The sequence below is a fragment of the Canis lupus genome, chromosome 36, assembly GCF_003254725.2.
Source record: "Canis lupus dingo isolate Sandy chromosome 36, ASM325472v2, whole genome shotgun sequence".
Classification (NCBI taxonomy): Eukaryota; Metazoa; Chordata; class Mammalia; order Carnivora; family Canidae; genus Canis; species Canis lupus.
Window position 1 is genome coordinate 18,970,652 of NC_064278.1, and position 26,777 is coordinate 18,997,428.

Here is a 26,777-nt window from a genome sequence, read left to right on the forward strand (position 1 = left end):
TGCCCTGAGAAGACCACAGCATAACTTAAGACGAAGACAAAATGGAATGTATTTCGAGATAACAACCAACATCAGTCGTTTCAAATACGCGAAAGGCCTGCGAGTGGATGAGGGCGATATTAGGACCACTGCCAACAGGAGGGAGTTGAGAGCGGGCGGATTCCTGTTGTGCACACGTCGGGCTTTACGACCGTCACATCTGTCCGTCAGCAGCCGTGTGCTGAGAGAAGCAGTGATCTTACAGTTACCGGGTATTTTAGAAAGAATGTGCTGTACAAGGGAGTCCTGTTAACATGGCCCTTTAGAATATCTAAAAACTCAAAGGTTCTGGGGTTCTCAATGTAAAGTTATGTTTACTCATTCAACACATACTTAGCACCTATTACGTGAACCAGTGACTGTCACAGGTGCTAAGGGAAAATAATCATGCGCGAGAGAACCCCCCGCTCCAAACGGGTCAGTGTCGTCAGGAAGACAAGACCTGAATACAGCCTACCAGCCTGAAGGGAAGAGGTCCAGGCGAGGAGTGACGGGAACACAGAGGAGAAAGGTGGCTTGGGGGCTGAGTGGAACAGAGAAGAGGACGACGTGGCACCTGAGGAAGGTCTGCAAGGATTTGGAAACGTGGCAGGAAATAAGAACCTGCATCAACATCTAGTTAAAAGCTCTTTTTAAAGTATGTCCCGTTGGTTCTTTTAGGGAGGTCAAAGCTAAGAAGGGTGACTCAGCCGAGCAGACGGGGTGAGTGGCAGAGCTGAGGGGGACTCTGCAACTTCTCACCCCAGGTTTCCCTTCGGGACGTTTTAAGTAGCGTGGGACAAAGAGCCCTGGGTTTTAGTTCTGAGAGTATCTGACTCCCTCAAGGTTACACACTGAGTCATATTTCCTACGATCTTCTGGGAACAGAGCTCTTAGGTCCTTGGCCAGAGTCCCCGTGGTGCCATTTCCGCCGTGGCCAGGAAGTGTCCCTGAACGCTGGCGTCCTGAGCAGGCTGCGAGGCGCACCTGTCCCCGGGCCTCTGTACCATGGGCAGCAGGGTCTTAGCTGGTGGGGAGAGGCAGTGAGGGGAAAAGGGCTCGGTAGTGCGAGGCTTCCAGATGGTTCCAGGGGATCCTGAAGATCTTCAAGCCCTCAGATGGGGCGCCCTGGCCTCCACCACCCTTGTGTCCCTTTATCGTTTCCTGCAGCCACTCTAGCTTCCAGCTGCAGGTTGTCGGGGGAGGCTGCGACAGCAGAGCTGGGACAGCCTCTGCCGGAGAGAGCTGTGATGTGAGCTCCCGAGTTTTTGTTGGCAAGAAATGCTAAAAATGCCAGAGAAACCTGAGACCTATAGGACAGGGCCCATGTTTCCTAGGGGCTGAGTGATAAAAAGGTTCAAGAGGGCCTGCGTCAGGAAGGGCCAGCTCTAGGGCGCCAGTGTGGCTCAAGGGCTAAGCATCTGCCTTCGGCTCAGGTCATGATCCTGGGGTCCTGGGATTGAGTCCCGCATCGGGCTCCCTGCTCCCTGGAGACTCTGCCTCTGCCCCCTGCTTGTGATCTCTCTCTCTCAAATAAGTAAATAAAATCTTAAAAAAGGAAAGGAAAGGAAGGGCCAGGTAACCCTGACCATCATTTGGGAGGGGTTCCTGCCCTCCTGCCTCCCTCCTCTGGGTAATCTTCTGTTCCTGTTCCACAGGGGAAGCCAGACAGTGGGCTGAGTGGAGAGAGCGAGGGCTGTGACATCAGACAGATGTGGGTCCGAATGCCAGGGCCACCTACTCCTAGTGATCGGACCTCGGACAATTCACTTACATCCTATAACATGTCCTTCCTAAAAGGATACCCTGGCGGGTGCCTGGGTAACTCACTCAGAAGAGTGTGCGACTTTTTTTTTTTTTTCTAAAGACTTATTTATTCACAAGAGACACAGAGGGGCAGAGGCAGAGGCAGAGGGAGAAGCAGACTCCATGCAGGGAGCCCAATGTGGGACTCGATCCCAGGTCTCCAGGATGACGCCCTGAGCTGAAGGCAGATGCCCAACCGCTGAGCCACCCAGGCATCCCAGAGTGTGCAACTCTTGATCTCAGGGTCATGACTTTGAGCCCCACATTGGGTATAAAACTAAACCAAAATGATATCATGGCTGTAAAGTGCCTAACATGATTCCTGGTACCTCCTCGTATGTGCTCTATGACTCCAAACTTCTCTTGTCTCCTTTATCTGCCTATAAAGATGAGAGAAAAGCTATATCTGTGGGTCCAAAGAATGAAGCAGACTCTACTACTAGAAGCCACATGGACAAGGATGCAATGTTCCCTAAACAATTAGATCAATAGTAAACACGTACAATAAACATTGATACTGTATGTATCCTAACAGTTGAATTTATAAGAGGGCATTTATCTTGATTTAGGAAAGTTTCTATCTCATGATGTGCTTTGAAGAGCTCTTTGAGGTAGAATAGGGGGTTTGCTGATGTCAAAAGGGCTGTTTCAGACAGAAACCCCAGAACACTGACAGATAGTCTAGAGGGTTAACCAAGGTGGGTGTGGGGAAACAAGGTGAAATAACTTGGGAGGGCGGCGGGGAAAGAGGCCTTGAAACCCAATACGGAAGGCTTAGATTTTTCTTCTACGAAGATAAGGCAGTTGTGTAGAGTTCAGGCCCTGGATTTGAATTATGGGCTTTGTCCTCTGCTAATGGGGTGCCCTTGGCTTAGGCACAGAAGCCAAGCTTCAGTTGTACTCAAGAGCGACATAGGAACAGGAACACCGTCCACTTGAGCCCTCAGTGTTGTCCTGGGGATCAGGGCCACTGTCAACCGGGCACCCTTCGTGATACAAGTGTGTCAGGTGCTGTCCACGTTCGTGGTGATCAGACGTATGTCTCTGGGGAGGAAACATCTGCATCTGTACCACGAAACAAGAATGCACATGTTCCCTCAGACAATTTTCATGATCAGCACTGAATCCCTCCCAACACGAGAGGAGTTAAATTCCTGTGGATGAGATCTAGAGTCGTTCAGGCTCCTAACATGGAAATTTGTACAAATCAGTGTGATTCTCCCGGCTGTTCTCGACCTGAGAGCTGGGCTGACCCACAAGAAACGAGGGCTCCAGGGAACTAACCACAGAAATTCTCAACAAGAGCACTGAAGGGGAAACTAAAAATTAGAACAAAGCAAGTCTGTACTTCACAAAATTTCCAAGTCAAAAAGCAAATCAGTGTTACTAAGAAAGTAATGTTATTATTTAAAGATCAAGACAACATATGGTTTTTAAGAGAAAAGCAAATGTCAGAAATAGCCTATCTTTTCTAAAAAATGGCAATGCCAACACTTAAAATCTGTTAAAAATTCCCTTCTTTAAAAAAAAAAAATGAAGTGTGAATTACAGGTATGAGCTTTACACCATAAATAAAATTTGGCATTGGAGCCTCTGCTTTTTCTCATTTGCATCTCAACTAAAACTTAAAAAAAAAAAAAAAAAATCCCTTCTTGATCTAAAACCGTGCTCCTTAAAGTACGATCTACGGACCAGCGCCAGTTTACCAAACTGTTAATGGTCTGTCACGGGATAAGTACAGAGATTGAAAGTTAAGGATTTAGAAGCTTTTATGGGAGCTGACAATAACTTTTATGCTCAGCTGAACCTAATAACAAAACAGTTTGGTCCTGTTTTTCAATCTTCTTTTTTCTAGTTGCTCACTTTTATTTCGTAGACGCGTTGGTCCGGATCTAAGGAGCCCTGGTATAAACCTTACTTTGGAAAATGAGGATTAGCACGTGACAAAGAAATTTCTGATGGAAGAAGTCTTAAATACTAAATAGCATATGTTAGAGATGAGCTCAGAATTCTTGTGAGCATATTAACCGAGGACAGAGGCGAGGGGGAAACACCTAATACGCATTCAAGAAACTGGGCAAGGGACACAGGAGTAGCGATCGGCATGAGGAGGCAGCTGTCAGGTGATTCGGGTCGCTGCCCTCATACTTACTGGCGGACTCTATAAACTTGGGGTAGGCGTCATACGTGATGAGTGGAATTGGTAGATCCCTGAAGTACAGTTTCAGTGCGCCGGTGATAATGTTGATATCTTCATACATGTTCACGGAAATATCTGCTTTCTCGCCATCTTTGAAGGATGTTAAAAAAAAAAGAATAAGTATCTGGATGCAGGGCACCTGTCTAATATACTTTTGTTATACAGTCTTTAGAGATTAACAATGCGTCAGTTTCTAACATCAAATTCAGTGTGCGGATATATATAAATGATCAATTTTCTGTGAAAAGCAAAATCTGTTTTTTTTTTTTTTTTTGAATTTTCTATTCTGAAGTTACTTATTTTTCCCAGGTTCAATGGAGGGAGGCGGGGGATGGAGTATGAGAGGACAGAGGTTAACGGCAATATTTATAGATTCCAGGAGTATTTGAGAATTCCTAGGGGAGTAAATGTGGCATTGCTTTTTCTCTTTTTTATTTTTCTTTCTTTTTAAAATAAACCTAGAGAATGTGAAAAATAACAAGAAAGGCACTCCTAACTTACAAGAGGCCGCCTCTGACTCACCCCCAGGCTCCAATGTGAAGTGTGGATGTTGTCTGCGCCCTGGGGGTGGGCAGAGAGTGAGAAGCAGGAGTGAAATGGAACAAGACTTTAGAGTGTTGAAATAAAAAGAAGAGTTATAAAACAGGAGTATTTTAGAGGTGTGGGGACTTCCTTTACTCCCCTGCATTTAGTAACTGGTTAAAGTACCTGAGATTTTGATCTACAAAAGATTTAATTAATGCCTCCTCTGAACTGATTTTATCATGCTAGGTTTCTTTTATTCCGTTTGGCTTATGAACAATTTCTCTTGATTTTAAAAAGCAGCCTCTTCCCTATACAGATATTAGAGTGGCTAAAATCCAGAACCCTGACGACAAATGCTGGACAGGATGAGGAGCTAGAGGAACTGTAAATTATTGCTGGTGGGAACACAAGATGGTACAGCCACGTTGGGGGATAGACAGTTTCTTACAAAGCTAAACAGACTCTTACCATATAATCCAGCAATCACACTCCTGGGTATTTACCCAGAAGAGCTGAAAACTACTTATGTCCACACAAAAATGTGCTCACAAAATATTTACAGCCATGTTCATTCATGATTGCCAAAAAAATGGAAGCAATCAGATGTCCTTCAATAGGTGAATAAACTGATATATCTAGATAAAGGAATATTATTGAGCAAGAGCAAACAAAAAAGAGCTATCAAGCCATGAAAGGCATGGGAGAGTTTTAAGTGCATACTAGTGAGTAAAGGAAACTAGTCCAAAAAACAGGTACACACTCCTTGATTCCAGCTATATGACATTTTGGAAAAGGTAAAACTATGGAGGTCAATAGAAAGAACCGTGGTTGCCAGGGGTTCAGGGGGAGAAAGGAAAGGAAGAACAGGTAATGCAGAGGAGATTTTTATGGTGGTCAAAGTTCTTTGTGCCACTGTAACGGTGGATGTGTGACATGTGCATTTGCCAAACCCACAGAACTGTCACAACATGAAAAGTGAACTTCAGTGTAAGCTGCTGACTTTAGTTATTCATCATGTATCAGTGTCCGTTCATCAGTTGTAACAAATGTACTCTATACTAATGCAAGATGGGAAACTGGGTTGGGGGGGGCATGAGAGGAGAGGTTATATGGGAAATCTCTGTACTTGTGGTGAAATTTTATAAGCTAATACTACCATTAACCTAAAACTACTCTAATGAAGTCTGTTTTTCGTTAAAGAAGCCTCTTTTAAATGCAAAATACCACAGACGTTCACATTCAAGTGTGAATTAGATCACTGGTATGTCTTTCACACTAGGGTTGAAATCATAGGCAGTGGCAATACAAATTGGGATAGACTACTTTCTGGGAGGAAAAGGCAATGGAGAAGGCTTCAGTGGGGGACCTTAGGCAAATGTGTAGGTGTGGGGGCCCAAAGACCTGGAGAAAGGGGATGGGCGGGCACGAAAGCAAAGTAGAAGAATTATGAAGGCAGATATCACCTCTATCAAAATTTTTACTCAGGAAAGAAGAAAGAATACGGGTATATTCTCTCCTGAGACATGGTTCCTGTTTCCACCAACTAGAAGTTATTTTTTTATGAGAATCCAAATTTCAAATGTCCTATCTCATTATAGGGCACACATCCAATTTCTGTTTGGACAACAGAGTCACCAATCTTCTAGTTCAGTTACATGACAGGTTAAACCGAATTTGGAGGTCGATCTGAGAACCCTTCTACCATTCAGCTAATTCTTGTTTGTTTGTTTGTTTGTTTGTTTTCATGAGAGAGAGAGGGAGAGGGGCAGAGGGAGATGCAGGCTCCATGCAGGAAGCCTGACATGGAACTCCATCCCGGGTCTCCAGGTTCAGGCCCTGGGCTGAAAGCGGCACTAAACCGCTGAGCCACCCGGGCTGCCCTAATTCTTTTTATAGTAAGATATTCTATTCATTGTATCTTAGTCCACTCTCCTTTCACTTCTTACTCTCTAAGCCACAGCATTTTTCAGGGCCTTGACAAAGACAGCCTCAGGGCCTTTGCACAGACTCTTCTCTTGCCAGGGTCTTTACATACCTCCTTTCTTTGCTACTGAACCATTATATGGCCAACCTCTATTCTTCTCTGGGAAAGTCTCTTCTGATCTCCAGCATCCCCCTCCAACCCCAAAGGAATAGGTTAATTTCCACAGTTATTAATATTTTCCTTTGTAGCATTTATTAAAATCAATAATGCTTCTGTGGTGGGGGAATCTAAGTCATTACACTGGGTCTCTAACTCAGTCAAACATGGTGAAGGGATGCATGGATTACAGGCAGTTAGGGAGGCCAACTCCAACCTGGGAATCTGAGGTCTGTGATGACTTAGATTCCCCCAACCATCCTGCCTGATTTTCTCCATAATTTCTAGTAAATTTAATTGTTCTGCATATACTTTTATGAAAATGGCCCAGCTTTGTGTGCTCAGATACTGATTATATAGTTAAATTTTATTTTTCTTTCTCACCTCAAAATGTAATGGTTTAATATACTAATAAAAAAGTAAAATTATAAGTTAACTTTTTATTTGGTATAATAATCAATGACTTGGATAAATAATGCAAAGAATAACATAAGGAATTGTGCCTTCTTGGCAGAGAGCACTGTCGCCCTAAGTCGATGAACACGCTGAAGAACATACCTCTGTCAAAAGCCATCTTGACATCTTCAATTAAATCACTAAATCCTGATACTCGATACAGTCCTTCAGAATTAAGACCTGTAAAAATCAAGGGAACTGATTAGTTTCTTTGGAATTATGCCTTTTCTTCATACTTTACTTCTTCCCATACTTCAGGCTGGAGAAGTAATGTGTGAGAAAGAATGATTAAATGTACTTGTTTAGAAACTTCTTCACATTTTCTCCTAAAATAAAACCACTGCACTCAGTTTTTAAACTCTGACCTACTGTTAATTAAATATTTGTAATTTGGCTCATCACTTTGTCTAATTAGATCAAATATATTGAGTCTTAAGGGAAATAATTCATCAATCGCCCCAATTATATCATAAATTCTTTTATATAACAAAAGACTAAGATAACCACATTAATAGGCCCATATCAGTGTTTTCCAAATGGGAAAGAATAATTAGGATGTAGCTCTGTTTTTTGGCTAGGATAGTTTTATTTTTATTTTTTTTTAAATTTTTTTATTTATTTATGATAGTCACAGAGAGAGAAATAGAGAGAGGCAGAGACATAGGCAGAGGGAGAAGCAGGCTCCATGCACAGGGAGCCCGATGTGGGATTCGATCCCGGGTCTCCAGGATCGCGCCCTGGGCCAAAGGCAGGCGCCAAACCGCTGCGCCACCCAGGGATCCCTGGCTAGGATAGTTTTAATAGAGCATTTATACCTTTGCTTCTTGGACATAGCATTTTTTCTTTTCTTTTTTTTTTTTTTTACATTTTTTCTATCTGTGTCAACCTTTATAGACTAGAAGCATTGTCATTCATAAAAATATTTAAGCATATTTCTTATAACTAGTAAAATGTACCTTTAAAATCAAGCTGGTTCATTATTTGCTAAATTAACTCCTTTCAGACTTTCAGATCATTTGGCATCTGAAATCACTCCCCCCTAAACTTAGAGTAGACAACTGGGTTATGCCATGAGGCATCCAGAAGGGTGTTAGGACTTGTATTCACGGTGCATTACAACTGTTGAACCACACTGGAAAGGCCTCACCTCTAGATTCAATTTCCCTGATGCACATGTCCACCACCATTGGTCGCTTAGTGATATGGGCTTTCACGAGTGTTGTAAGGTCACAACTGTATACCTTCTTGACATGTTTCAAGTCTGGCTTACAGTCATTTGGGACCATCTTGGAACACTGCTTATGAACATTCAAACCACAATCTAAAAAAGATATAGAAAGGAAAAATTCATCAATGTTTTCAGAATTTTGAGCATGCTGGAGTGTTTATTTTAGCAAAAGACACTCCATCCAGCTTGAATTAGGCTTAAAAGGGGACGAGCTTCCAGCAGTTTCTGCAATGTGGAAAAACATTCCTCCCATCTTTTCTCTTGGAAAAATTTTGGTTTTTAGTCAGAAGATGAGCACTCTAGCTCATGCTTCATCATTTACTTGTTACATGATCTCAGGAGAGATCCAACCTGAATAAAACAAACTTAATGTGTTAAGTTTGTTAAGATCTATAGTTAAGATCTATAAAATGTAATATTATGCCAACTAGGCAACTTAAAATTATCCATTTCCAGTTACATAAAAATTGTATTTGATGTGGGATATATAATTGCATTTTAATATATTTGCTTTGAAGAAGAATCAGACCTCCAAAAGTAAGAGCATCCCAGGACCCTCTTAAAATCATGCTGCTCATAAGTATCTATTCATAATCCTTGATATAATGTAATAAATTTAGTGGCTAAAAACAGCCATAGTTATTATTTGTTACTATTAGCACCAGCTTACTGATGCTGAGCACTAGTTCAAGAGCTTTACATTATTTCCATTAGGCTCACAAAACTCTATGAAGTAGGTACTATTTTCCTTCTCATTTTATAAATCCGATGAAACCAAGCATGTGTTAGGTAATATACCCAAGGTCATGCATGTAGTAGTATGTAGTGGAGCTGAAATTCAAGCCTACGAATGAATGATTCTAAGGTCCATGATTTTCATACCTATACCTTCTTGCCTCTACTGAAGCTTGTCCTTTGCTTTGTAATTTTACTGAGTTTAACTTCTAAGATGCCAGAACTCAAACATCTTCTAGTTAATATTTTGAGATACTTGATTTCCAACAAGAAGAGAACAACGGAATTTTATTTTTTCTAATACTTTATTTATTTGCCAGAGAAAGCTTAAGCCAGGGGAGAAGCAGGCTCCCCACTGAGCAGAGAGCCTGATGTGGGGCTCGATCCCAGGACCCTGGGATCATGATCTGAGCCAAAGGCAGACGTGCAACCAACTGAGCCACCCAGGCACTTCCAGCAACAAAATTTTAGAAGAAACAGAGAGGAATTCAACTATTTAGCTCAATTAGAGTGAAGAGTGATAAACCATCACTGAGTAATTTAACTAAAATAATCTTTATGCTTTTAAAAATATTTAATGCTTTTCATAAGAACTTGATGCTGACCCCTTGTAAATCTGATTCAATTCTATCCAGGTCTTAATGAAGCCAATTTGAAAATCCTACAAGGCCATGACCACTGCCTGTGGTCACTGGGCAGACTTTAGTTTTTCTTGCTCTTCCAGCAAATGCTGGTGATTATCATTGTAATAGTGCAATCTAGTTATAGATGGAAGTAATAATACAGAGATAAGGAACATTTGCCAAAATTTATAAACGGAATCATCCTTTCATTAAATATGTAGACACTGCGAACTTGCAATGAGTATATAAGGCCTGTGGTGACTCAAAGGGAGGAATTCCTAAGTGCCAAGCACCTCCCACGTGCAAAGACAAGCTAGGTGTAGAGGGACACTCAGTCTCTGCACATGTGCGTGTAAGAGAACAGCACTGGGTTGGCAGGGCTGGTACCAACAAATACCTGAATGTTTTCATCAGTAAAGAATAATAGCTGCTTCTTTGAATACGGAAATGGGCTTCCTGAGCATAGAGCTTGATCTATATTATCTGAGGAAATGACCCAACAACATTCTGTAATAGTTAGACAATGTCCAAATGACTAACCTAACCCAAAACCCCAATTCCTCTTTGTATCTCTATTAGATACAGTAAGATTTTGGATTCCATCATAAGGCAAATCAATGGCAAAATGTCCAGTTAGAAGACTTTGTTTCCCCTGAACATTTTAATGTTTTGTATGACTTTTGTAAGTTAGATTTTACCCTATGATCCATTAGCTGTGCAATTTCGAGTTACCTTTCCTGTGTTTCAGTTATGTAAAATAGGAATAATATTTATTATTAGCTCTATTGTCTTTCCATTATTAGGTTCATGTGAGGCTTCAATATTAATATATGCAATTTCTTACGTGTAGTAGAAGTGTTTACCTGCACTATGTTGTTGTCATTATCAAGAAGCTGAGAGGCCTGTTCTACGTAGCATCCCAGGGTTTGTTACATGGTATTGTCCTACTCAGCTATGGTCAGAAGCTAAGTGGAATTCTGGGCCAGTTCTGTTTGTCACATGTGAATGCAGGACCTGGATGACTGGGGTTACAGCTGCTTCCTCATCTTTACTGTTCTAATACATCTCATTTACCTAAAAGTGTCTCCAAATAAGTACTTGATTCTTTACTTTTACCAAATCTGGGGAGTTTTCACAGTCACTAATTTTTCAAATATTTTTTCAGCCCGCATCCTCTTCTGGGACTCCAACAATGTAAATGTTAAATCCTTTGCTATTCTGTGCTACGGGTCTCTGAGGCTCAGTTCACTTTTCAAACTGTTTTCTTTCTCTTGTTTGAGTTGGAGGATTTCTACTGATCTTTAGGTTCACCACTTCCTTCCTCTGTCACCTCCATTCTGCTACTGAGGCCATCAATCTGGTGAGCTTATTAATAAAATTTTCAGTTCTAAAATTTCCATATAGTTATCTCTTATCTTTATTTTCTATTTCCTATTTTTCATTATTTCAAGAGTTTCTAATTGCTTGCTGGAGCATTATTATGGTAGCCGCTTTCTGTGTCTGATAATTGTGTCATTTCAGTATCGACATCTGTTGCTTGTCTTTTCTCACCTGAGTGGAAATTTTCCTGGTTCTTAGTATGAAGTGTAGTTTTGAACTGAATCCTGGATATTATGAGTGTTATAAGAAGCCTCTGGTTCCTATTGAAAATTACCATTTTAGCAGAGAGTTAAACCTGTTGGGATTTAGAATGCATGTCCTGGCTCAATTTGTAGGCCATGTTCAAGAATCAACTTATTTACAAAGCCTTTGTAATGCTACTGCAGTGCTAATTTGCCCACCCTACTTGTATGTTACCTAAATGGCAGAATGGTACCCCACATTCGGGAGGGGGGGGCACCTCTTAGTTACTGCAGGGGGGATTCAGAAACCAGGGTTTGCCCTGAGACCTGGTTGAGAAGGAATGCCGTGCCACATGGAACTCTAGGGTACACATGGAAGACAAGTTCTGACCGTGGTCTCAGCTGCCTCATGACTGCAGCTCAGGATGAAGACAGGGCTGCTCCTACTACATGGTGGGGATGAAAGTCTAGGTGCCACCACAGGCTCAGCCAGGAGGGGTATCGCTTTCTTCCTGCAAGGCAGTGATGAATGACAGGCCTCCACTCATTCCCAGGGGAGAGGCGCACCCTTGGGATCGCAGGGCGGGGTGATACAGGGTTCTGCCCACAGACCACGGCAGCAGCAGCACTGCTGCTTGTTCATGATGTTCACCTGAGGGATGGCAAGAAGGGTGAGAAGGTCTGGCTGGCTGTGCTACCTTTTTCCAGGGCTTTGGCTAGGAAGAACAGGCCGTGGGTAATTTTTTGTCCATGCCTGTTGGCATTCATGGGTTGTGGGCTTCTCCACTGCCCAGGCTGGGATTCATGGGAGGGGGAAAAAAAACAACCCCAAACCACCAGGCGACTTGCTGCACTTGGTTTGGCCTGCCTGCCTTTATCCACTTTCAGAGTTTTCTGACAGTTGAATTAAATATTTTGTATGGAGTTTTTTTTATTATTATTGTGAGGAACAAAATGAAATCTATTTATTCATCTTGTCCAGAACCAGAAAAACCCTTACATAGTATTTTAAGTGTATAAAAGTCAGCAAAGCTTTATAATTTAATATTAATGTTGTGCCTCATTGTGCCTCTTTGTGTACAGAGAAGTGATAGCTCCAGTTAGAAAGGGCTGTTGGTAACCACCTAGCCCAGGGTCTTTACCTTACAAATGCAATAAAGCTCCAAGAGGCTAAATGACTTGTTCAGATTACTCAGCCAGAAAGTGGTAGGACTGAGATGTAGCCTTGGCCCCCCGATTTCCAGCCTGTGCTCTTCCCCTGAGTGAGGCATGCTACCAGCAATACATCTCACACTCTGAGTTATGGTTTTTAGCCCTGAAGATGAGTTTGCTAGTTTCAACCTCTTATTCAGTAATGTTTATTGTACGCAAGTTGTATATACTTGAGCTTAAAAGACATTATTATATTTTACTGTTGTATATATATGATTTGGCAAGGAATTTTTTTATATCAGTGTACTTTGATTTTTTTTAAGTTTTTAATTACAGTTAACCTACAGTGTAATACGAGTTTCAGGTGTACAATATAGTGATTCAGCACTTCCATACAACACTCCCATCCCCCTTACTCCCCATCGCCTACTTCACCCATCCCCCCTGCCACCTCCCCTCTGGTAAGCATCACTATGTTCTTTATAGTTAAGAGTCTGTTTCTTGGTTTGCCTCTCCTTTCCCTTTGCTCATTTATTTCTTAAATTCCACATATGAGTGAAATCATTGGCAAGACTTTTAAAAAGTAGTGATATCCTTTAAAAAGCAGTGATAAAACCTACCTATTATAGTCTTGTTTTTGTCATATCTTTCCTTATGTATAAACTCCCAATGGAAACTCCCCAGAAAGCAAAACTGTAAAATTTTGACACAACATCAAAACATGTGAATGGCACGAATGGCCTGATGTTAATGCCAACTTTTTTTCCTTTGAATAACTGGAGTTATCTACCACCTTAAACATCAGCAGGCTCCCATGATTATTTGTGACTCCGTGAAAAGTGGGTAAAGTGATGACTGAGCTCAGATTTACAAATTAAGGAAGAGGGAAACGTTTTCTAAGTTGATATTCTTTCTTTCATTTGAGTAAGATTAAACTGTGGAACAACCAACATATTCTGTTCAATTTTAGAAATAAATTTCAAAGGCCAAATTTTTGGCAGGATTGGGTATGAAGTCCTTCAGACGCCCAAAGGATAGGGCAAAGTCATGAAAATAAAGCATCTTTATACCCTTATGTTCACAGTGCAATATACCAGCTCTGAGCTTGCTCCGAAAATCGCTCCTGCAGGGACTAGCAGTACATCAATATTTCAGTTTGCCATTAAGACTTTATTTGGTTTTCATACTTATTTATTAAAGCCATATAACTCCTATATCGTTCCATTTCTCCCAAGGAAGCTCAACACTATAAACAACAAAAGTCCATAAAAGGTCATTTCATTTGTTGCATTTCTTGGTTTAGTAGGTTATTTTAATGCTACAATTAAACCACATTTTCCCCTCCTAATCCTTCAAGTTAATTAGCATGGACTAAACCATATGAGAGGAAAAATGAAAAAACCCAAATAGCATTTTATTCTGTCCTTTATTAATGTTTCTATTACTTAGACTACTAACCTAAGCTACTCGTAGATTTTAGATTTCCTGGGACTCGATTTCTCTACAAAACATATATTTTATGTCTACAAAGCACAAACATCTATCTTTTGGGGAAAAAAAATAGCTGATATTATTTACATTAAATTGATAGAATTAAGCGTAATGTTAATAGTGTGTTTTGAAAGGAAAGATAATTATTCATTCTTCAAATGTTCATTTTATTTGTTTTTAAAGATTTTATTTATTTGAGAGAGAAAAAAGGTGTGAGAGAGAGGGCATAGCAGGTGGAGCAGCAGGCAGGAGAGGGAGAAGCAGGCTCCCTGCTGAGCAGGAGCTGGGCTTGATCATGGAACTCCAGAATCATGACCCGAGCTGAAGGCAGACACTTAAACAACTGAGCCACTAAGGTGTGCCTCTTTACTTAATTTTTAAAAAGATTTTTTTTTTTTTTTAAGTACTCTATCCAACATGGGGCTTGAACTCACAACCCAGAGATCGAGCTGCATGCTCTACTGACCAAGCCAGCCAGGTGCTCCATGAGTGTTTTGTATTTTAAGTAATTGCAAATGAAAGTTTTATTTCAAAACCTATCTCTTAGATGTCCCCTACTCTGAATCCCTATCCAGGGAAAGTGGGAATAGCCCAATTCAAATATGTATCAGAAGTCATTACTTTCATAAGCAAAATTAAAAAGAAGAATTTGTTCTTTTGGATATTTGTGAAAATATTGCTGCATGAAACTTCTAAGCAAGTCTTATCAATTTCTCACTGGTTTAAAAGGACAAACCTAGGGGCATCTGGGTGGCTCAGTTGGTTAAGCGTCCAATTCTTGGTTTCGGCTCAGGTCCTGATCTCCGGGTAGTAAGACTGAGCCCTGTGTGGGGCTCTGTGCTCAGCACCGAATCTGCTCAAGATTCTCCCTCTCCTTCCCCCTCTGCATCCACCCCAATGTGTGCTCTCTCTCTCTCAAATAAATGAGTAAATATGATCTTAAAGATAAACATAACTTTTTAGGTACAATCAATCAAAGCAGTAATTAAAATACTTCCACTCCTTTCCTTCAACCTAAGTGCTTGTATATTTTAAGCAATGAATGCACTTTTATTACTAGGAAGGAACTGCTCCCATTCCCTGTTGCAAGGGTGGGGGGAGGTAGGGAGGAAGGTGACAGCGATGCTAATGAGACACTTGGAGAAAAAGAGTCACTTGAATAGATAACCAACACTAAGCTGATGTGTGATTTACAATTGTTATCTGGCTTAGTTCTCTGACTACTATGGCAAGACTAAGGTGAAGACAATTCAGGAATGCTGGTGGAATAATGGTCTTTTTTGGGGGGGGCGGTGTTTGGCAGTCTCAATGATTATGTAACAACAGATTATATTAACCCATAAACTTACATTTCCGAGAGAAAGGGGAAATGGCTTGGGGAAACATTCTGTCTGAACGATGATCCTTTGAATTTTACTGTCAAACCCAGTTGTGCTCATAAATATTTTAGTAGGAGCACCACTCCCAACCTGTAGTTCCATATTCCCCTGCGACATCCTTTTAGTCTTTAAAGAAGGCTCGGGAGCGGAGTGGGTAGAGGAAATAGAGGAAGAGGACGTTCAAGCTGCCGGGGAATCTGGCTGGCAGGGGTGGCGGGCCGGGCGGTGGGCCTGGAGCTCGCGGTTCGGAAGGGACAGCTTGCCTGCTAGGAGCTGGGTCCAGCCTGATCCCTACGGTGACTGCCAGCCTGCTGACTGGAACACCACTCAATATTTCACGTGATGTTTAGAAAAAATAAAACGAGGGGGTGGGGGTGGGATACAAAACTGATGCTTCTGGCGAATGCTCCCTGAAAAATTGGACTAGCTCGCTTCTGCCTTGGTGGATTTTGAAAAAAGAAACCAGAACAAAGCAAGCTGTCTTGGGCTCAAAAGCAGATAAGTACATTCCTTTTCTATAGGCAGTTAGCCTGCCCTTCTCATTTGGAAATAGTATCTTGAGTGTTTAGTGGCCAGTGTACTAGTTTCCTGTTGCTGCTGTAACAAATGACCACAAACTCGGCGGCTCACAACAGGACTTTGTCCTAGTTCTGGTACTCGGAAGTCCAGTTTGCCTCGGCGGATATTAAGGTGTTAGCAGGCCTGTGCCCCTTGTGGAGGCTCCAGGGTAGAATGTGTGCTCCTTCCCTTTCCAGCTTCTACAGGCCGCCCGCATTCCTTGGCCCGGGCCCTCTTCCTCCATCTGCAAGGCTAGCAGCATAGCATCTTCTCCCTCTTCCCACTCTGCTTCTGTCCTTTGTTCTGGGACTGCCTCCTCTTTTAAGGACCCCCGTGACTATGGTTATACTGGGCCCATCCCAACAATCTGGGGCAATATCCCCACCTCAAACCCTGACCTTTAATCCCATGTTCCTTTTTACCATCAAAGGGAACACAGTCACTGGTTCCAGGGATTAGGAAGTAGACTTCTTTAGGGAGTCATTGTTCAAGCCAACATAGTTAGTTCTCTTTATATTCTTTGCATTTTGTTTTAAAGTGGATGGCTCAAAGGTCAAGATGAGCCACTTCAGATCTAAGAATTATTTGTCATAGAAAACAGAACTAATTCAAATGCCAACCACTGCATTAAAAAAAAAAAAGATGACTTGTTCAAATACAAATTAATATGGTTCAAATCACATAGAATATAATGCTTTTATAGACAAGGCATAAAAATAAAAAATCTCCTTAAGGCTTTTCTTTCAATTCCTGCACAATTACGCAACAAGCTATGGAGGCTACTAATGTGGGTAGCTGTGTGTTGGGGTGGGGGGTGAATCACTTTCTCTTTCCTTTTCGTTCATATTATCACATATTGTAAAGGTTCCAAAACATTTCTTTCAAACATGATTTGGGATTGTAGCATATTGTCAAAGATTATCCATCCACGTACCAGTTCTCTGCTAGCATAGCAAACTCAGAATTCTTATGGAGATGGGCTTCATATTTCAAATCATAAGTGATAGACATCATTATTTCAGTAAAAGAAAAGCTTTAAAGTTAGTGACAGTCACAAAATGTTTAAGAAACTGTTGCAAAGTTCTGGCTGGTCTGGCTGTGTCATAAAGGCAAAAATATGCTTATTAAGACCCACATTAAAAAAAAAAAACCCACATTCCTTAAGCAGGTGATTTGTGCTCTGGAAAGAGTATTCCATTTACCTTTGAAAACCCACAGTGTGGATGGTCTTAATACTACTCTATCAACATTTTAGGTTCCAATGTGCTCCACCCTTCAGTTCAAAGACTTCCCCTCAGCCTTCCTAATCAGGTTATCTCATCCTGACTCGGTATCCACCAGTCAGAAGGATGACACAAAGTTGTCCTCATTTATTCTCTGAGCAGAGACTTGCAAATGGGGTTGCCAACCCTCTAGGATGATGGAAGAATCACTGCATCTGAGCTGAGGCTCTCTACGATGGAGACTTCTGCACAGTTCAAAGTCAACACATGGGGAATTCTTATCCACGTGTGTGGCAGGGAGGTCCTTGAATAAATCTGGCTAATGATGTATGCCTAGAACCTTAACATGCTTTAGTGACACTAAGGAAATAATAACTGAAGAAGAAGGACTTGGAACATTAATATGCAATACATATTGTATCTTGCTAATAAAAAAACAATTTAGAAGAAAAATAAGACCCTAAAAATTTCTGCACATAATGGGCAATAAAAATATTCCATTAAAAATCAGGCCATAAGGGAAGCCCCTGGGTAGCTCAGCCAGTTGAGCATCTGACTCTTGATTTCAACTCAGGTCATGATCTCAGGGTCGCTAGATCAAGTCCTGTGTTGGGCTCTGTGCTTGGCAGGTGTGGTGTCTGCTTGAGATTCTCTCTCCCTCTTCTTCTGCCCCTCCCCCACCACCTTCTCACAAATAAATATATTTTTTTTAAAAAAGATTTTATTTATACATTTCATGAGAGACAGAGAGAGGCAGTGACACAGACAGAGGGAGAAGCAGGCTCTATGCAGGGAGCTGTATATATGACTTGATCCCAGGACTCCAGCATCACGCCCTGGGCCAAAGGCAGACACTAAACTGCTGAGCCATCCAGGGATGCCCTCAAATAAATCTTAAAAAGAAAAAACAAAACACACCACAGGGGACCTCTGGGGAAGACAGCAGAATAGGAGGATCCTAGTACTCTTACAGCGATGAACTGAGTAATGTACAGAATTGCCGAATCACTATATTGTGCACCTGAAACTAAAATAATATGTGTATGCTAATTATACTGGAATTAAGATTAAAAAAATCATGTCACAAAGAAAATGTGGATTTTTTAGTGATAAGCTTGACAGTTACCATTTTGAAAAACTTTACTCTTAGTATATGTTTTCAAGTGTTAAGCTCATGCTAAAAGACATGTAAAAATATATTTTTTAGTTTTACAATTTAAATGGCAGGAAAGAAATGTCTATGACCAAACACTATAATTTAAGTGTTTATTTTTAAGCCAATGTCAGAATTTAAAGAAGTTTGAATAAATGGCCAATTTTTGGTATAATTGTTCTATACAAATGAATTTCACAGGATGTGAACAACTTATTTTCATAAAGCATTTCAATAAATCCCAGAGTTTGTTCTTTATGTGTAAATCTTCAAAGTTTTTAAATTTATATCTAAAACTACTATGGTCATATTTTATAAAAAGGATGTGGCATAGTCAAGATTTCAAAATGTCACAAACAAAAGATTATTGACTAAGTGGTTTTTCAGAATTTGGTACCCATCTTTGAAGATAGTCATAGATTTTTTTTTTTTTTTTTTTTTTTTAAAGCTTCAATTTGATTTTGCAAAAATGTAGTAAGGACAATTCAGCTTAACAAGTTATCTTTAAAATTCAGTTTCCAAGGCAACAATCATAGGTCCCTGTACACTGCTTAAAAAAATCATTTTTATAAATTTAGTTACTGTAACATCAAAGGCAAGAGTTAAATATAACTGCCTTACTTTTATCTCCTTTTATCAGACTTTTTGAACAGGACAACTTCTGACTTTTTAATGGACTAATGCTGGATCCCTAGCCTGCTGCCTACTAAGGTCAAGAAGGTTAAGGGGAGATAAACTGCCAATTTCCAAAGTGGCTGTTTGCAAATCTAGCCTACTGCATGTGGGTTAAGAGCAACCAGGATCCAGCCTATTGTATATGCATACCAGCAAATCGCCTTACAACTTACTCCTTCTAACTCTGTAACTAGTAAAGCAGAAAGGGAAAAGCTCTTACCTGCACATTTCACTCCCTGAGCAATGAGACCCCACATGAAGTTAGCACAGTATTCACACCAGTGTGGCCCTCGGAATGTATGGACCTGAAAAAAGAGGAGTGAGTGACAGAGTGGCCAGAGGGGAGAACATGTGGACGATGAGCCTGTTTTCCGTCAAAGCACTATAATGCAAACCACAGTTAGTACCGAAGGGCGCGGTATGGTTACATTTAGAAAAACTCTGGTTGAGTGGAACCGACAAGCAGTTAAAATTTCTTTCAGAGCTTGGTTTCCTCTTTGTTTTAGAAATGATGATAAATCAAACCAATATTCTGTGATTTACTTGGCAAAACAATTTCTACGGTAGCTTTCCAACTGGCCCCCTCCAGCCGTAGGCCTCATCTATGTGTTACACAAATACTGGCATTTTCCAAGTGCTATGGCATGGAGGAGAAGGAGTGAAGTAGAGTGTATCTGGGTCCCAGAAGGATTTGGTCAGATGACCTATCTTCTGTGGTTTATGTATACAATGGAATATTACTCAGCTATTAGAAATGACAAATACCCACCATTTGCTTCAACGTGGATGGAACTGGAGGGTATTATGCTGAGTGAAGTAAGTCAGTCGGAGAAGGACAAACATTATATGTTCTCATTCATTTGGGGAATATAAATAATAGTGAAAGGGAAAATAAGGGAAGGGAGAAGAAATGTGTGGGAAATATCAGAAAGGGAGACAGAACATAAAGACTGCTAACTCTGGGAAACGAACTAGGGGTGGTAGAAGGGGAGGAGGGCGGGGGGTGGGAGTGAATGGGTGACGGGCACTGGGTGTTATTCTGTATGATAGTAAATTGAACACCAATAAAAAAATAAATTAAAAAAAAAAAAAAAAAAAGATGACCTATCTTCCGTCATCTGTGACTACAGTTAGGGCCACAGATGGTGAAGGTGATATGATACTCAGTGACTGGTCACAACTGAATCATCAAAAAGGGCCAATTTCTATTCAAAACCATTTGATACTTACTGTGTTAGTTAAGGGAATGAATATATTTTTAGAAACTGCGGAAGCTACAGTTAATCAGAAACCCTATCTGAGTGTAGTAATTATGGACAAACCATTCCAGCCTCAAAAACATTGATTCCTTTATCCCTAAGAAAGGAATTCCCAAAGGATTCAAATGCTAAGATATTTCTAGACTTCCATGTTTAAGAAAGAGAAGCCATTCCAGCTTAACTCAGATGAAAAAGTATTGGTAGAAAAGAGAAACAAAGAATCTAAACCCCAAGTATTAAAGAATAAAAGAAAAAAAAATTGGAACTTTATCAGTAACACTTAAGATTTGAGGAAAAAAAAGTTCCTGAGTAAATATTGGCTGAAAATGCACCCAAGAAATAAAAGAAAAAGGGAGAAGGGAGTAAGGAAGTCACTGATACGTGTATCAAAGTGCATGTACTTGAAATAATTTCTTATGCATGACTTCCTCAAAAAAATAGTGAAAAATCAAAGTGTGATAATTTGGCTCCAACATAAATATCTGCTAAAACAGCTATTGCAAATAATAGAATTCACTGCTACGATTGTCATTTTTGCTACTGTTCTTTTTATGTGTCAAACAGGTAAATGATTTTTAAGATAATATATATAACTTATTTTTTCCAACTTAAGATGCAATTGGACACAAGACTTCGTATGAATGTAAGATGCATATATGCCATTTAGAAAAACCAAGCCAAGTAAATTATGACAAGCCACTGATTGTAAGATAAATCCCAATTCCAGACATGTTAAAATGGGGGGGGGGGGCAGGGAAGCACATATTAGAATCAATGAGAAAAGGTGTATCATGATTCAGAATACTTATGCTAGCCAAAATAGCCAAATAAGACTCTCATGAATAACCTGGTGTTGGTTCCTCCCAAGTAGGTATGCGCTTGTGACTCTGGTCACTTCCAAGTGAGCTTGAGTACAAAATGTGTTGATTTTTGAAAAGCGGGCCATGATCTCTTTTATATCTTTTATGGAAAAGCATCAGGAATGCAGACGCAGTTGCTTCCTGATTGGTAATGATGCTCAGTGCCTGTAAACTCAGAGCATTTCCTTGAGTTTCTGAGGCAGAGCCCGAGACCAACATTCAGATAGTCTGTGATGTCTTTGTGTCTGTCTGTATTTCTCTGAGTGAAATAAAACTGGATCAAGTAGCAGTCTTACTTTGCTTTGAGGGGAATGAGTGAAAAAGCACTGACTTGTATAGAAACAGCTGCATAATCATGAAATAGCTATAGAATCATGATGTTAGTTTTAGGGAAAGTCTTTGGGATACATACTGGCTTAGATGTTGCTGGATCTTGGATATTCCAGTGTCACTTGACTTGATGAGGTTACCAGAAATGGGCTGGAAATATAGAGGAGGAAAGTCCCAGTCTTGTACCTGCCAGTTATCTCATGATAAAGGGTCTTAAAGTTACATTTGGGAGAGCGAAGACAAGAGTAGATGATGTGAAAGAACTTAAAACCGGGCTCATGGCAAAGAGCTCTGAGTATTGAGAAGTTATGACAGAACCGATTCCCTTCCTCGCCTTCAAAATGGCAGCAGTGAAGGTGGCATCTGGAAAGTCTTGGGACACTTCTTCATGTGGCATGTACTGATGGAAAAGTTTGGTGCGACAGCTGGCTCTCCGACTAAAGGATCACATGTGTATTTCAGAGAGCAATCATTAAGAAATTGTTACTCCTATGTTTCCTTCTTGGACGGCGTCTTATAAAGGCGCCCTGAGCCATGTGGGGCTGCTGGTGTCGGAAGGTAGATTATACGGCTCTCCAGGAAACGGTTCTGGAAAGAGGCACCAAAGCACCAGAAGCTTACTAAACTACTTCACTGGATTCCCTTTTGAATCTTGATACCTAAAATTCATATTTCTTAAATTTTGTTTTGTGACTCCACTATGGACGGTATTTGTAAAAACTGAATGTTGTAGCCTTTTTGTCTTTTTTTTTTTTATTTTTTTTATTTTTTTTATTCATGAGAGACACACACAGAGAGAGAGGCAGAGACACAGGCAGAGGGAGAAGCCGGCTCCTTGCAGGGAGCCCGACGTGGGACTCGATCCCGGGTCTCCAGGATCACACCCTGGGCTGCAGGCGGCGCTAAACTGCTGCGCCACCGGGGCTGCCCCTTTTTGTCTTTTTTAATTCCCCTAGAGGTCATCAAAACAGTTCATTCAGTAGTCCTTTTTATTTATTTGTGAATATTTTTAAAGTAACGACATACACAAAGATAAAAAGGATACTGGTTGAAGGAATTCACCATAGGTTTCTCTCACTAGTGGAAATGCTCCAGAGAAAGTGCCAGCAAAGTGCATGGGAAGCTGGGGGAAGGGCACCGTGCAGGTTTAAGATGCACCCCAAGAGATGGGCCAGCTGAGGGGCCTGCAGGGCAGGACTGCAGTGTGCGTGTTGGAGGGGGTGCATTAGGAACGGCTGTTCCAGGAACCAAGGGTCCATGGCTTGAGCCAAGCAACAGGATGCTTAGAGATTTATAAGAAAGTTCAGCATGGGCCCAGGTGGGGATGAGCACGTGGCAGGAGTCAAGGGAGACGGGGCCTTTCCCATGCCTACAGATTCATGCTCTGCCCAGTGAGCAACGCAGGGCCGCTGAAGATTCTGAAGGTGAGTGATGCAGGCAGGCGAGGCTGGCGGGGGACGAGGTAGGTAGGAGGCTAGGTATGGCAGGAATCCAGGTACAGACGGAGTGGGTTGGGACTCTGGCAGCGCCAACGGAGAAAGGGGACAAGCAGTTATGCAGGAGGTGGAATCACCAGCCTTGGGAAGCAGCTGAATCAGAGGCACAGGAGTGGGGAAGGGGCATCAACAGGGGGACAAGAGCAGAACAGGTCTGGAGGTGAAGAGAGGGCAACGGAGGACTGAAGATGTCTGAAAGAGGAGGGAGCTCACGGAGTAAGGTTCCTGAAGGTGGCAAATGGAAATTGGATCTAGGGCAGAGAGGTTAATTGTGAATAAGAGAATTATTTCCCCATTCCCCAAATTGGGAAAAGGGAAGGAGGGAAGCAGACGGCTGTGCAGGAGTCACAGGGCCTGGAGGCCAGAAGGCTAAGGGAGTCGCTGTCTAGGGTCTCTGCATTATGATGGAGGTTCACTTACTAAGCAGGTGAGGAGTCTGCGGAAAGGAGGGCTAGCAACTGGAACTTCCCAGAAGCTCAGGGAAGGGCTGCTGGACTTGAAAGCAAGCTTCTTTCCTGGATGACACTAAAGTCATCCAATAAAAATGCCAAGCATATTAAAGAAAAAGTGATAAATACTTTTAAAAGTGCTTTACCTAAATGTTCTATTTTATATGCAGATTTACAGAATCAGTGATGTTTATATCTGATATTTTACCAATTCAGAAAAAGATACCTTAAAAAAATTAATTGCACAAATCGGGTAACTTTGAGCAGGACAACTGAAGAGCTATTCCTCCCCTACAATGGAAATAGGGTGCGGTGCCTGCACACAAGGCTCTAGGGCATGGACACCTGCAGATAGTTTTAGTAGATATGGTTGTATTCTGATTACCTGTCTTAAAAGTGATTAAATCGGAATGTAACAGGCCTTCAAACTGTAATAAGTAAAAGGTCAAAAGGTGCACCTTGGGGGTTTTTTTCTGCTTAGGAGGATGCTAAGAAAGAACTGGGGTGCAATCTGGAAGAAAGGCTTGGGGCGGTTCTCAAGGGGCATCATATAGATGGCAACTTTTGCCTGAAATGCCCTATAATACAGTAGGTACCTTCTCAGGGGTCAGCACTCAGGGGTTCAGAATTACCGATGTCTATAACAGAAATAACTAGCAGACAGTCATTAAGGGACATTTTCCTTGGATTTCGATTCTAAATGGCTCTAGATTTTTGTTTTTCAAAAGTTTGTGTTTTAGTTTTCCTGTTTCTTCTTATTCTCCAAGGCTGTCATGTCAGCTCTTTCTCCTCCTTCCTTACTGCCTTGTCTTTTTTTCCCCCCATTCACTGATTCTTAGATGCAGATGAGGTAATCTGGTACGAGAACTCTGCGAGCACTGGATATAAATCAAGAACACAGGTCCTCTATATTCCTTTTGAAGGCCTTTTAAAAGAAAAACAAACTTCTGGCTTCTTATCTGTGTTTCATAGGTTGAGGCTGATGGGCAGTGGTCTTAGGATGAATGAGGTGTTAGTAGTATCTTACTTTATTCTATAACCTCCAACTGATCTTTACTGTTTCTTAGAGTCTGTTTCTGTGTGACCTTAGTGACAAAGTGGGAAACTGACCAGCACTATTTCTTCCTTAGAGCTCTTTGAACAAATGACTTGATCAATTTACCAAAAAAAAAAAAAAAAGATTTCTTTGGGGAGGGTGTTTTGGTAAAATAATCCAAGAGAGCAATCAGCTTCAGTGTATGATGTATCAGGGAGGTCAAGGATGGTCCTGAGAAAAGCAACTTTGTAAATTGGCCACAGATTTTTTTCTAGGCCACCTCCAAACCTCTGGTACATCTTGACAAATGAAAGTGACAGAGTACATGGCATGAATTATACCTTCATGAACAAAGGGCACTGCAACTAGTCTGAAAATCCTTTTCTCTTCTGCAACTGGAATGAAGACAACTTTATTACCATGACATCTGAGGTTGCTTTTCACCTGTCAACAACTCCCTTCATGTTAACATCCCTGATGTCACTTAGAAACAGAGATGAAAGACTGTGTTAATTAATGGATCCCAAAAGTCCGTCACAGAGAAGGCACTGGTCAGAACCAGACTGAGGACACATAGGGAAGGAGGTGAGGGGGCCACTGAGGGCCCCCATGGCACAGGCTGAGGGTCACGTGTCTCCTGGGCGCTGGAGCTATGTGAACACTGGAGCTCTTCTCACCTGGGCCTATTGTTACACTGCCCCAAACCCCAGCTTCTGCAGGAAAACCAGCATAGCTTCTCATGTTTCTGACATTCGCATCTCCAGTTTGAATGTCAGTAATAAAAGGAGAGGAAAAGAAATCTATGCTATGGGAAGAGAAAGAAAATTTCAGCCTACCTTCATTATCCCTTCCAAGCTGTAACACACCCTCTAGAAATAAGCGTGCACGCAACAGCCAAGGAGCATGCCTGCAAAGCCTGCTGCAAATGGAACCTATGTTGGAGGCGATAAAGACATTCGGGGAGGGGCGCCTGGTGGCTCAGTCGGTTAAGCATTTGACTCTTGATCTTAGCTCTGGTCTTGATCTCAGGGCTAGGAGTTTGAGCCCTGTGTTGGGCTCCACACCTGGTGTGGATCCTACTTTAAAAAACAAACAAACAAAAAAACCCAAAAAAACATTTGGGGAAATGAAATTTTGCTTTGGGGGAAGGGGATTGACATTTGAGAGGCTCTGGTGAGTCAGTTCTGCAGCCTGGTACTGGGTGATGAAGGAAGAGAACAGATGATCAAAATCAAAATGAAAAGCAACGTAGGTAGATAGGCAGCTGGGCAGGAAAGGCTTTTTCTCCTTTCCCCCCTAATTTTTATCTTTAGGGCAACCAGAATGTACTCTTTTCTGGAACCAATTTTAGTCTCACCAAGATGGCTTAATTTTGATCCAAAATATTTGAAATTTAGACTTTTAGTCCTGGTTCTGCCACTACAGTTAAAGTATTTTGATTTATGCTGTTAAGTCATGGGCAGAGAGAATGTATAACACTGGCTATGATCATTAGCAACAAATACATAAAACTGTGTAGGGGTTTCCTGCAAAAACGTAACAAAACAATGAGGAGCAGCTCTTCAAAGTAGGAGTATCTTTAGTATCAAGGCAGTATCTTTTTATTATCTAGTTGAATCTCATCAAAATTATTAGTGGCCTCAAAATTTTTCTTTTTTAAGGATTTTATTTATTTGAAAAAGAGCACAAGCAGAGGGAATGGCAGAGGGAGAAGCAGGCTCCTGGCTGAGCAGGGAGCCTGATGCAGAAGTTGATCCCAGGACCCTGGGACCATGACCTGAGCCAAAGGCTGACACTTAACTGACTGAGCCACCCAGGCACCCTGGCTTCAAAATTCTTGCGCAAAAATCTCTAACAGTGCGGTCTGGGTGCACTGACCTCATGTTGGCCCTGCCCACTCTTCGTGTCCTGAAGCAAGGATGTGTAATGTAGTTCCAAGGGCAAGGAAGGTGGAAGGAGTGCACTGAACTCTCCCTGACACAGGGCCTGGAACTGAGGGGGGGGGCACACCCCGGCCACCAGCAGGCAGAATGGGGGCACTGCGCGGAGGAGCATCCCCACCAGCAGCTCGAGAGGAGGACCGTCAGGGGAAAGCGCGCAGGGGCTCTTGGAGGTGTACACTGACCTCGCAACAGTTAACACAGCAGAAGTATCCTTCCAGAGAGGGGGCCAGATGACAGAAAATCAGTGACCTAATGTTCTAGGAATGAAAAAAATCTGTTCAAAATTGAGGGAGATGCCATAAAAGTCTGCTAGACACACACTGGCCAGACCATAAATAAAGGATGTCCCCTTGAATATGAGAAATAACAGTAGGAAAAAGCTGGCATACTGGTACACTGTAACACTAGTCTTACTTAACTAGTAGGGCCGTTATTAGGGCAGGAGCATAGGGTAGTTCTTCCACATACAAAAATACTATAAAAATTGTTTTTATTGATTGGTATGTAAAATGACACCCTAAGAAAACAGGCACAAGGAAG

At 41.5% G+C, this 26,777-nt stretch overlaps 2 protein-coding genes across 14 annotated transcripts in view; one reads left to right on the plus strand and one right to left on the minus strand.

Moving 5' to 3' along the window:
- The window catches only part of LOC125754439 (basic proline-rich protein-like), a 139,159-nt gene that overhangs the window by 103,166 nt on the left and 9,216 nt on the right, over positions 1–26,777 (plus strand). The window lies entirely within an intron of this gene.
- The window catches only part of CHN1 (chimerin 1), a 224,027-nt gene that overhangs the window by 5,030 nt on the left and 192,220 nt on the right, over positions 1–26,777 (minus strand). For 9 of the 12 annotated variants that reach the window (XM_035697138.2, XM_035697144.2, XM_025460238.3 and 6 more), the window contains 4 exons: positions 19,085–19,169; positions 8,233–8,406; positions 7,188–7,265; positions 3,977–4,114 (listed from right to left, as the gene is read on the minus strand). In XM_035697138.2, the coding sequence (XP_035553031.1) occupies positions 3,977–4,114; positions 7,188–7,265; positions 8,233–8,406; positions 19,085–19,169 (475 nt within the window). The remainder of the gene's footprint in view (positions 1–3,976; positions 4,115–7,187; positions 7,266–8,232; positions 8,407–19,084; positions 19,170–26,777) is intronic. The other 3 variants (XM_035697151.2, XM_035697150.2, XM_025460247.3) reach the window with 1 other exon arrangement.